Source organism: Poromitra crassiceps (genome assembly GCF_964638095.1).
Source record: "Poromitra crassiceps genome assembly, chromosome: 13".
NCBI lineage: Eukaryota > Metazoa > Chordata > Actinopteri > Beryciformes > Melamphaidae > Poromitra > Poromitra crassiceps.
The window spans coordinates 18,477,911-18,490,543 of record NC_139644.1 but is presented as its reverse complement, the minus strand read 5'-3'; the positions used below and the strand labels follow the sequence as shown (position 1 = coordinate 18,490,543).

The following is a 12,633-nucleotide window of genomic DNA, read 5'->3' as shown; positions in this document are numbered from 1 at the left end:
TGCCTGAGTGACATCACAGTTGCTCGAGTGACATCACTGATGACATCATAGTTGCTCCTGTGACATCACTGATGACATCACAATTGCTCAAGTGACATCACTGATGACATGTAACACCGCCGCCACCCCACCCAATTTTAACTAAAGAAGATGTATGGCACAAAGTCAACTAGCACATTATCCCAGCTCTTCAAAACACCATTTTAACAATGTTGTTTTAAGACTTAATTTCAAACGTTTGTTTTGAAACGTGTTCTATTATGCTGCTGAACTCTAACATGTAAATTACAGCGCTTCTAAGGTTACACTTGCACAGCAGTTCCATTCAGAAACTAATTGGTGGTGGTTGGTTGGTGACTAGAGGGCTCGAGCCTCTAGTTGGCAATAAAGGCCTTCAGGAGAATCTTATGAGTTGATGTAACAGCTATTCAGTTTAGAGCAGTGGTTCTCAAACTTTTTCGTGCCAAGGACCCCTAAACTGACCAAAATTAGACCCCAGACCCCCCCCATTTGATACGATTTTGTCCCAGCAGGGTCCCATCTGATAGGATTTTTGCTTTTGGATGTTTTATTACAGAAAACCTATGACCAAAATAGACTAGTCATGTGCTATCGTTGTTACTTATGGATGGAATAGTGAAAATAAATTACGGTATCCCACTTTTTGCTGGGGACCCCCTGGAACCCCCTTAAGTACCCCTGGGGGTCCCCGAACCCCACTTTGAGAACCACTCGTTTAGAGGATGGAAAGATGGAAAGCTCTTTATGTCCAACATCGTTGCAAAAATAAAATCCACATTTTCTATGTTGCTTGTGGCCATACACCAGCTAACATAGCGGTAGCTGAGTATCTGAATAAATTAGCTATAGTAGACTAGCCTACTGATTAGCCTACACACAAGCTCACGCTCACTGGTGTTCAATGGGTAGGTAGGTACACACCGCTCGCGCAGCCCCGAACATCCTCTCCTCCACACGCTGACGCTCCCCTCGCGACAACAACAATGGCAAACCCTGCTCTGTTTTGATAGACGGTCTGGAGCTGGACAGTCCGCCAGCTTGCTCGGTGTCCACACGACACGTCTTGCGCTTTTTCGAACTGGCGTGTTTTATTTGAACGCAAAGTGTCTGCACGTTATATTTTTTTTACGTTTCTTGGAAAATGTGCGACACACTGTCCGCCAGCTCACACAGTCTGTGCATGTGTGGCTAGCTGAGCTCGTCGCTGCTGCTGCTTTTTTGCTGCTAGCTGCTTTTCACACACGGTAGTTAGCTAGTAGCATTAGCTTGGCCGCGTTTATTGACTTGAGAATAAGTAAAAACACAGGCGGATGTAGAGCGCGTTTTTACTATCGTTTCTGACAAGTGACAACAGCTGGGAACTACGAGCTAATCTTAGCGATCGGATAAATTAAGAAGTGGTGTATGATTTGTCGTGGAAAATACTTTGCTGGCTAGCTAACTGGCTAGCTATTTGTATTCTTCGACCGAGGGAAAACGGCGAGTTTTCTTTGAAAGTATGGATGACCATTCCAGGATGCTGACGAGTCTCGCCGGACTCGCTGGACTATCACAAGCCGATGTGGGTGACCCGGACTCGGTCAGGAAACAGCAATCACTCGGGCAACCTCAACAAGACATAGGGGATATCCTACAGCAAATAATGGCCATCACCGACGAAAGCCTGGACGAAGCACAGGCCAGGTAAGACATGCGAAAGACTGAGAAGATGCCGATGTTTTCAACACAGGCTAGCTTAACGTTAGGCTAAAATAACGTTATGCTGGATGTGTTTTTCTATTATCTGCTTGAGTTTCACATTCATGTGCGGTTACGTTAATGCACAGTGGTAACATTGAGGTAACTTCACACTTTAGTGTAACGTTAGCTAATTAGCTGCTAAAACAATAAATTAACTTGTAGGGTAACGTTAACCTGTATTCGCAAATTGCAGTGGTGTTTGCTGCAGTTTGAAAACATGCTCCTTTGCTTGTTTCTTTTGTTTGTACAACGTTACTAGGAAGTTATCAAACCCCGTAGTTCATAAACACTAATATGGGGATAATAGTTACGATTTCTACATCCATTCCACACTAACAGTAAAAAGTGCTGACCCCTTACCCGCAATGATAATGATAGCCTTATACAATCTAACCCCTTTATGTGGCACATGTTGTCTACTTTTTCTACAATAATACTATTTGCCCTGCGCGTGCATTAGTTTAGTTGTAATATTCTATGGCTTTTATTATCCCAAAGATGGATCTTATATTTCAGGAGACTTTCAATTATGGCTATATTGGTCCATAGATAGATCACTAGGTGAGCGACCCAGATTCTCTTTTGGTTTTAATTGTGACAATCCATCAAAAACTTTGAGTAAGCAGCGACATGCAAAGATCTCTGTTTGTTTTGCTAGTTGTTGGAGGCAGCCCATCGAAGCGAAATACGGTCTGGCCATGCTACCAAAGCTTTGCAGAATATGCCTAATTTGGTCTACCTGCGTGTAATAAAATCTAGGCTACAGCAAAGTACCTAATTGCGTGGATGATGTGTTGCTGGCTATCATGATCGCCTTTCTACATCTCTAGCTAATGAGTGCTTTTGTCAATAACGTTTGTCATTGAAATGCAAATTAGCGTTAGTAGATAATTTAAGGGGGTGATTGTTGAATGGCCTCAAATGATGTCGGGCCAGTAACGTTACTGCCCGTGATGACAGCAATCTCTCATTTATATGACTCCTCACTTATGTTTGCACAAGAGGTATGTTTACATATCACGGTTGTCGAGAGTATGCATAGCAATATGCCAATCACACACATTCATCATTTGCCATGTGGCTCGAAGGTGCATAAGGTCATCTTAAGTTGAGGCGTTAGTATTTTAACAATAGACAAGCGTCCACTGCAAGACTGTGGGCACAGTGTGATGTGTCATTAGCTAGTGATTTTCCACCCAACATTTGACCACCTGGTTCTCTTAATTAATTCACTCCTCTTTCACTCCCTCCCTCCCTGGTGTTCATCCTTTTCATTGTGTGCTGGGTGCAATCAATTCTCCTATAATGTGTACGCGAGTGCAGCTGTCCGCAAATCGAGTTTCTATTAATGAGATGGTGGTGGTGAGGGGGAGGGATGATGCTATACCAGCAGCTTATGAACACTGGGATATTACCTTTTTTTCCAGAACAAGTTTGAGGACTTAATAGCTCATCCTAATCATTGGAGTGAAACATTTTGTTTGGCATTATTTTGTGTAGACATCTAATTTTTTTTCTTTAGTTTTTCGCAGATTATTATTATTATTAGTAGGAGTATTATATTATTGTTATTATTTGCCTATTCTGGGTTTTGACTTTTGTCACTAGCCCTTTTTATCATTCTGATTTGTTATGACCATTTACACAACAAAGCCTAGTTGTTATTAATACTAAACTGAATCAGATAATGTGAATTCCACTTTTTTGTGTATTTAAAAAACCACAGTGCTTGTCTAAAGAATTGTTTAGTAGGCTAGAATAGAAGTGGTCTATTAGTAGATTTTAAAAGGCTGTGCTGAAAAACTAATTAAAGATAAAGGTGTGGCTGCTTCGGAAGTGCCAAAGATTGCTTTGCTCTAGGCTGGTAGAGAGATGTGTATTGATCTAAACTCCCACTCAGAGCATGTCTCCTCCATTATGTGTGGAGGACTACGGTAATTCATAGGAGGATGCAGCCTAGTAGTGTAGTTCAGAGAACTAGAGATTATATAGCACAGGGGTCTTCAAAGTCTGAGACTGTGGGCCTCCCCTCAGGTAAAGCGCGCACCCCTCTGCCCCCGGGTTTACTTGCTTACCGTAGTTTCGCAAAATTTCTGGATGCCTATGGGATCATGATTATGTTATTTGAGCCCATATAGACACTCAGCAATTGAGCTAAGATAGCTTGATTTTGCGGTTTGGCATACTTCAGTTCAGACGAGACTAGATACATGAAAAAACATCTGTCTGAAGGCATTTACTTGTTTGTGACTCTGGGAAAGCGGGGAAAACAGTAAAATTCCCCAAAGCTACTGTATCTCTGAACTATCTCTTTAACCAAATCACACGCACAGCTATTCTATGTGATTTCCTTTTGATAACTAATGCAATTAACTAATGTACTATTTTTTTTACTTCCATTCACTGAGCCTCCCCTGAAACTGTTTGGAGTTACCCTGGGGAGGCTCGCCTCCCACTTTGAAAACCTCTGATATTGCATACAGCACAAATTCTCAATGCATTCATGTATATTATGTACATCAATAAAGTTGATTCCAATGATGAAAGATTCGGCCTCTGAACAGTTGCTGTTTACCGTTGATAGAGTAGCTTGCCTTGAACTTACTGTACCAGTATCTGGCTGGTGCTCATTTCCTTCTCGGGTTTATTCCAGGTAAAAGGCAAAAACTCGAGCATGACTTCGGTACTACGCAGCCTGTGTGTACAAAATTGGTCTGCTAATATGGACTTACTTGCGCCACTGCAGCAGCTGGAATTACTTCTAATGCACACACAGCCCTCATTTTTTTTTTACCCCAATCAAGTTTGCCATCCACAGAACTACCTCCCCCCTTCTAGTAATGCTCAACAAATGAACGTGTGAGGTGGCTCACTCAGGAGCGTGATGCCCTTGTGGCGTAGGGTGGCAGTGTGTTGGGATGGGGAGTGGTCAGGCCGGGCAGTACAGGAAGCTGGTGTTGCAGACTACCTGCACACCACCCCGCCCCTCATCCTCTCACCCTGTCGCCATATGTTCAGATGCTGGCCAGAGGAGTCGCCGGCGCATTGGGGTGGATCAGACGACCCCACAGAGGGAGGGGGAGCAGGGGGGGGCACGGCAGGGGGTGGCCTGCCACTCAACTTCCAGCACAGGTCAGTACAGGACCGCATGAGCACCCCCTTCTCCCCCTCCTGCTCATACCCTCCATGTTGAAGGCAACCCCCCAACTCAAATCCAGCAGTGACAACATTAAACTGATACATAGGTGGACATACTTACATACTCACTCTAGACGCTTACTCTCTTTACACCAAAATGCCTTGCTATCTCTGTAGAAACATAGGTACACTGCGTTGGCATACAGGCGTAACATTCGTCTAGTGCTGGTCCCCATAGTCATTAGTGGTAGACATTCACAACTGGAATTGGTGTTGAGGTCAGGTGTAGCCAAATCATATTCATCTGTGGTTGTTTTTGGTGTGCACTTGGTGATGTCTTGGAAAAGGAATGCCTGATTTTGGGATGATCTTCAAGTTTTTTTGTGTGTGTCGTCTTTTCCAATTCATGCTCATTATCATTAGAGGCAGAGGTCTCATGCTGGTTTTGTTTTTCCATGTCAACTTGAATTGTATGTTGAGCATCAGTAATGTCCCCCCCCCTCCCCATTCACTGATTACAATTGTAAGAACATTAAAATTTCTGTTTTTGCTCTAGATTATGGCTGTTGTGATTTGTAATAGACTGAATATCTCAATAGAATATACCTGCTAGTGCCTTGCTTGTGTAAACTACAGGATCTGAAAAACAAGTGATCAGAAATGCACTAGTTATAGCTGTTTTTGTGATGTCTTTTATGTGTTTGTATGCAATTTAAAACATATTTAAACTTTAGAAATGTGATTCCATACGTTCTTTTGCTGAAGTGCACCTTTTTGTGATGTTAATTGTTTTTGTTGTGTACTGTCAATTTAGTAGTGAACACTACTCTCAGTAGTGGCGTGAGAGTCAGGGTCATTCTAGGAGCAGGTTTTTGCTTCAGTAGTCCAGTCTCACGTGTTTAATAAGACAAAGGGGTAAGCTGTGTGCGTGTGAATTCACATGCATTTATTTATGTTTCTTGATATCATTTGATTTGTTTACATTGAATGGTAGACATGTTGCCCTTTCTCCTTTGTAATTACCATTATATCGTATGGAAATAGAGAACATCTGTGCATAAAATAAAATTGCACTTTAGCCTATTCCTAATCGTCTTCATCAATCGACCATCTACTGATCGTCTTTGTCAATTCACCTACGTTCATAGAACAGGTCTTTGTGTGTGAGAGGTAGAAATTAGATTGCCATGCATTAACTGTGAAATCAGGTGCACGATAATGGTGACCTTGAGTTTTGACATCATTGCCTATCCCACAGTGCAAAGCATCCAAATGACAACATTACTCTTGCTAGGTGAGACACATTAGCAATGCTTAAGTGCACCGACAAAGGCATCTGACTAGTGAAAATGCCTTTAAACAGCATGGCTGGCTCTGTCATTCTGTGTTGCACCACACTGTTGAAAATGCTGTATCCTAATACATACAGGACCTCTACCTGTTTTATGGGGGAGGACGTGGAGCGACTGGAGATAGAGGTCTGTTTATCGTAATCCCCCTCGCCTCTCTTTTATTCCCCGCTCTCTTACAGGAAGCATGCCCTGAACTGTCACAGAATGAAGCCAGCCCTCTTCAGCGTTCTCTGTGAGATCAAAGAGAAGACGGGTGAGTCTCTACTTGCTCTCTCTTTATATTCTCACTCTGTTCAGCTTGTATCCCACTGTTTACATAGAGTGTATCCATGGCTCTGATAATTGTCTCCCTGGCACTAAGTTGATCCTTTATTGGCCACACTGAGAACTCTATTGACGTTCTATTGATCCTATTAGGTTTTTAGAGCCAATTTAACTGCAGGGATTTGAAAATATAGCATTAGTTCAAGCTTATCCCATCCATTCGTGTTTGTAGTTTTGGCCAAGTAATTATAGACAAACTTCAGCTATGTTTGGCCTCTGTCCAGACTTCGTGCTCACTGCCGAAACAAATCTTATTGGGCTGGTGCCTCCTTGGAAACACTAGTCCGACTATTTGAAAGACCAAGACCAACTCTTGTCTTCATATTCATTTTTCAAGTAGTTTTCCATTTGGACATGGAATAGCAGAATTAAGGAAAAACTAGTCGGCTGGGTCGTATAGTTTCGCGTTCTGGTCAATTTCCAGCTCAAATTATTTAATTTGAGTGTGACAGAATTCTTGAACTATGGGGGAAACCCAGCCCTCATATTACAGATTAATGTCACAACATCAGGCACATAACCCACTAGATTAAATGGGGGGGATGTAGACCTGAAGCTTCCATTATCCAAACTATTACTTAAAGAACTGAAACTTGATCCTGACAGTAAGTTTATGCACAGCTAGTTGACAGTTGGCACATGGAAAACTCCACGGGAGTTATTATTGCTATATATACTGTAGTGAAACTGTTATGCTACTTTAGTACAAAGGGGACGTGTGTGTTTTTTTTACACATTGTTAAACAACCCTACAACACAGTGTGGGGTAATTGTCTATTGGTAACAAAACTATGCATGTCAGTGAATGCAATACTGTCATCCAAACAAACAGTACATGCTTATGGAGCAAATTGAAAATGTCAATTCTGACCTTGTCTTAACAAATAATGCTCTATTCCAAATACATAAGACCTGATGTAAATGATTGCTTATGTAATTAGTTTGAATTTGCACATACTCTGAGGCCTACAGGAAGTAAACTAGCTGCTTATTCCCATCTTGTTAGCTATTCCATTCAGCTAGCTGACACATTCTAGTGTGGTTCAAAGGAGGAGGGCCTGAGTAGATATAGCAGATTGATGGTTATGGTCGTGTGAATGGGGCGGCTTTTTGAATCCTCTCTCTGTATATCTCTCTCTGTATATCTCTCTCTGTATATCTCTCGCTTTATGTCTTTATGTCTTTCTCTCTCTCTCTCTCTCTGTGTATGTCGTTACAGCAAATCTCTCCTGTTCAAATACAATTTGAAAATGCTGCACTGCTGCCTGTTGTGGCCCTCTGTCAATAATGTATTATTGCTCTCCAGTGATTGGAGGAAAGTAAAGGCTAGGCTTGAGTGAGCGGGGCAGGGTACACTGTTTCCCAGGCAACCAGTGGTCTTATTTACCCTAATGCCATTCACTTTGATTTTCACATTTAGTCTCCCGGCAAACTAGAGAGCGGCTCTGTGAGTGCGTGTAGATGCTACAGTGAGCTGAGTGGGGGGAAACGGATCAGGTGTGCATGTGGGGAACCGTACGGAGAGGTAAACAACACTGGGGTATGCTTCGGTTGAATCTGCCAAACCTAAAGGCAGTGTGTGTGTTTGCGTAGAGATCTGTGGCTCTGCCCGTACTCTGCTGGCCATCTGCCACATAATGCCCTCCTCACAGCACTGTGTACCTGCTCTGGCATCTCTCTGCTACCCCAGCGGACCCCCTGCAGGCTCCATTATGTGCCTCTGGAATGTGAATTGACTTCTCCAGTGTAGCTTGTGGAAGACCCAATCAGTAGTCCTCTAGTATCTCCACAGATTTTCTGCAGTCTTTTCACTAACAAACGCGCACTTGTAGGCACACCCACACACACTCTCTCTCTCTCTCACACACACACGCGCGCCGCGCACGCACACACACGCACGCACGCACGCACGCACGCACACACACACACACACACACACACACACACACGCGCAGTGCACAGGGATAAAAGCAAAGTCGGTCTTGGGTCTACTCCTGCTGCTTGGGTCTTGTCCTCTCCCCCTCCCTCCCTTTGCTTCGCTCCCATTCTTGAAAGAGAAGACTTGCTCTGAACTCGCGGCTTTGATATGGTAATGTAATGGTGCTGGAGGAGGAGGGGGAGGGGAGGTGGGGAGTGGGGGAGGGGAGGTGAATTCCTCTGAGTGCTGCAGTTGGTTAGATTGTTTTCATTGTAAAGGAAATGTTCTGCGCAAATGCCAGTGCCCCCCCCCCCCCCCACACACACACACACACACACAGTACAGTGCCTCTGTTGTCCTGAGCTCTCACATTAAACATAACCTTCATCTGTGAGAAATTTGACCCCCCCCCCCGTTAATACTTTGTTAACGATTCACTCCGGAGAAAGAAATTACAGCAGTTGGAGAAAGATGTGAAATGATGAAAGTTGAAGAGACAGTGGCTTTGCTCCAACTCAGTTCTGTTCCCCCTCTCTCTCTCTCTCTCTCTCTCTCTCTCTCTCTCTCTCTCTCTCTCTCTCTCTCTCTATCTCTCTCTCTCTCTCTCTCTCTCTCATGGGTATTTGCTGTAAAAATAGCTCTTGCTGCAATGGGACAGCTTATGCCAAAATCTCTCTCACAGGCCACTGCAGTTCCTCTCAGAAGTTTTTCATTTACTTTAGTTTTGTTTGAGGCATTCCTCCCTTACTTTCATGCATATCCTGTGCTTTGACAAATGACGATGCTGAAAGTGTCACTCACTCTTTTCTGTCACCCAGCTCAAGTCCTTCTTTTTGAAGCCTGAACATGCTCAGTTGTTTATTTTTGGACCGTTTTCAGGATGAAAATTATAGCTACAATAAATATGCAACTTTTTTGCTTTGAGGCAGGAAAATGTATCGCAAGTCCTGCTCCAAGTCCACGCCCCGAAACGTTTCGCTCACGTTGATAAGCTGTCGTCTGATGAACTCTGTGGGCTGTGTAGAAACTGGAACAAATTGGCTAGCATCCTACACGTCTAGCAGTATACAAGCCAGCTGTGTGCTGTTTCTCATCCCTTTCATCTCCTTCGGATGGCGCCAGTGTGGAAAAGCAATGCTCGTGTTGACCCATGTTTTTAGAACCTCCTGTCTGCCCGTCTGCCGTTTAGCTTCGCCTTACTTTCTTCTCTTACTGCTGTGTTGCCATTGTTGACGTTCTGTGTTCTGGCCTCACCTTGATGGCTACAACCATGCTCACCATAGGCTGTGCTCATATGACACGCCCACAGCAAATTGTATTCATCCCAATTTCCCAAAACATCCCAGCTATCACTCAAATGCCAGCAGAAGGGGGGGGGGGGTTAGGCATGTAACACACAAGGTCACAGACAGTCTGACGCGTCAACCTAACTAGCACAGGTTGACACCTACCAGGAGACGGCGACTAGTTGTCACGTGGGTTGAGACTGGCGCTCAAAGCACTGCCCTGCCAGAGCTGCTCTTCTCAGCTTGTCTTTTTCACTCATTTCTGTTTACTTCCTCTTGATTTATTTGGTAATCAAAGTAGTAAGCTATGTTATTTGGCTTATAACTATATGTGGCTTTGCACGTTTGTTGTTGTTTTTCTCGCAATCGGAGTACTTTTATTGTTGCAAGCAGCTCCACTGTTTACTAACGTGCAGGGATCAGCTGGGGTGTGTTCAATATGATAACGGTGTACACCGTTTTGATATGGTTTCCAGGTTGAACGTCATGTCTCCTCGCATGATTCAATGCACAACCGTTTCAATAAACAGTTTGTGTTGTTGGGGCTGAACTCGACCCCTATTCTCTGACTCGTGTGTGTGGCCCGCGGTGCGAGATGTGTCTTCAAGGAGCTGAGGAGGAAATATGGGAGGTGCAGAGGAGGAGGGATAAGGAGATATATACAATATTGCAAGTAGTGCAATCTGGTAGTGTGTACGAGCCATTAGGTGCCCAGAAATGTGTCTGGTCTGTGCTCTGTCACTGGCACCCGCTCCTCTCTGTCCTGCTTCTTCTGACCACTCATTTGGGACGCCGCCTCAGCATTATAATAATATAATAATATACTGCATCCAGATCAAAAGCCTGCTTAATAGGCATGGTTTGAAACGCAGGCAAGACCTGTGTTAAACGCTAAAAAAAGGCCATTGACACTTTCACAGTGCAAGTACCTTTCTGTCTCTCTCTCTCTACGTGATGTCGAATGTGTTTTCACATGAGGCACGTTTGATGTCAAAAGCGCCAGAAAACAGGGTTATAAACACAGTGGAAAGTGGGAGATTACTTGACCAGGACTCCCTGGGAAGAAGAGATCTTGTATCTCAATGGGAGCTTCCAGGATAAATAAAGGATAAATATAAATAAAAACTTGCCGTGGGGTGCGAGCAATGCCTCTTTCACTCTGCATTTTCGATATGTTGTATGTCACAGTGTTCCTCACTGTGCCAGTATCCTGTATTTTTATTTCCTCTTCCCCTCAAATTAGGGGAAGCTCTCTTACCTCGCTGTCTTGCCAGTGTTGCATCTTGCATGGTCCAAAAACAAAATGGGCTATTTATGCGCCAACGTCCGGTAACTTCAATGTGCGTCATCATAGCAACGTGCCGGAAAAAGGGGCGAAAAATGGGTGCGATATTTATATCGCCTCCCGATCGGAGCGGAGCCGGTAAAAACCCATGCCTACTGCAGAGTCATTTGCCCCGTTAGTGAATTGCCCCTCGTAACTTTTAGACTGAAGAAAAAGCTGGGTTTCGCGCATATTAGTGGGGTTTTACTCAGTTTAGTGGGGTTTTTTACTCAGAGTTTTTTGTGGAGCAGACACAGTGCTGGGAACTCCAAATTACAATGCAAAAAGAAAAAAGTGTTTCTGTCAATGAGTGCGTTTACATGTACACAATAAACAGATAAGTGAGAATAAACAGCTAACTGGCAATAATCTGATTTCCACATTTATGCACTTAGTAAATAGTGGGTAGTTGGGAACTCACCTCAAAGTGTGTGGCATTGACTGCAATGCATAGGGATTCAGCAGAAACCTAGGTGTGTTTATCGGTTTTCTCATAAACCGATAACGGCCTTTATCCGGCAAAGGATGCCGTTTACATCACCACTTGATAATGAGGTGACTCTAGAGATCTGATAATAAACGGTTTATTACTGTGCAGTGTGCATGTAAACACACTCATTGTAGAGGCGATCGTTTCCTTTGGTTTAAAATTGTGAATGAGTCCCGACTCCGGTGGTGTTTGCACCACTTGTCGTCTATCTGACAGGGGTCTTGAAAAGTATTAAAAATTGATCAATCAATTTCGGGAAAATTAAGGCTCTTAAAAAGTATTACGAAGTCTTAATTGCCATTTGAGAGGTATTACATTTTGTAGCTTTTGTGCTGATGGTGTTAAATGAGCATAGATATTGTCCCATATAGATCTCAGACCTCTGAATTGATTCAATATCGTATCGTGGCAGACTTTGTGATATCAGCAAATATCGTCTCGTTGTCAAAAAAACCTATATAATATTGTATTGTGATGAAATTTGTGATTTACACCTCTATCGTGGTGTTGAGGGCTTGAAATACTCTTGAAAAAGGTCTTAAAAGGTATTGGATTTAACTTCAGGATTCCTGCATACAGTATACCCTGTCTGAGTAAAGTGGGTCAAACCGGCTGATTTTTCAAGGCACCAACAATTGCTGCAAAAACACACAGCTGATGTCCACAATAAGAGCCGGCAGCACTTGGCTGGTATGTTGGCAAAGCAGCTAGCTGACAACGCCTCATCAGACCCCGGTTTTAACTTGACAACATACAGTAAACATTCTACATTTGCCCCTAGCTTACTTCCTGATGTAGTGTTTGCTAATACAGTTTAAACAATTCACTTTTACAATTCATGAATTTCTAATTCATTCACAGATATTTGCATATTTGCAATTTCTTTTTCAATCATTAGTGAATATCATACATCATATAGGAATTAATTATTATGAAATATGTGTGTATTTTAATTTTTATCTGCAGACCAGTATTCTAATTTCTCCTACTATATTTTCACTGATGTACTGGCTCAACTGGGCAAATGGAGAAACATGCTG

At 43.1% G+C, this 12,633-nt stretch overlaps 1 protein-coding gene across 2 annotated transcripts in view; it reads left to right on the top strand.

The window, feature by feature from the left end:
• Positions 1 to 1,049: 1,049 nt before the first annotated feature.
• pbx4 (pre-B-cell leukemia transcription factor 4) overlaps positions 1,050 to 12,633 on the top strand; it is a 37,420-nt gene continuing 25,836 nt past the window's right edge. For both annotated transcript variants that reach the window (XM_083649827.1, XM_083649826.1), the window contains exons 1-2: positions 1,050 to 1,704; positions 6,431 to 6,504. In XM_083649827.1, the coding sequence (XP_083505953.1) occupies positions 1,520 to 1,704; positions 6,431 to 6,504 (259 nt within the window). In that variant the 5' untranslated portion in view covers positions 1,050 to 1,519. The remainder of the gene's footprint in view (positions 1,705 to 6,430; positions 6,505 to 12,633) is intronic.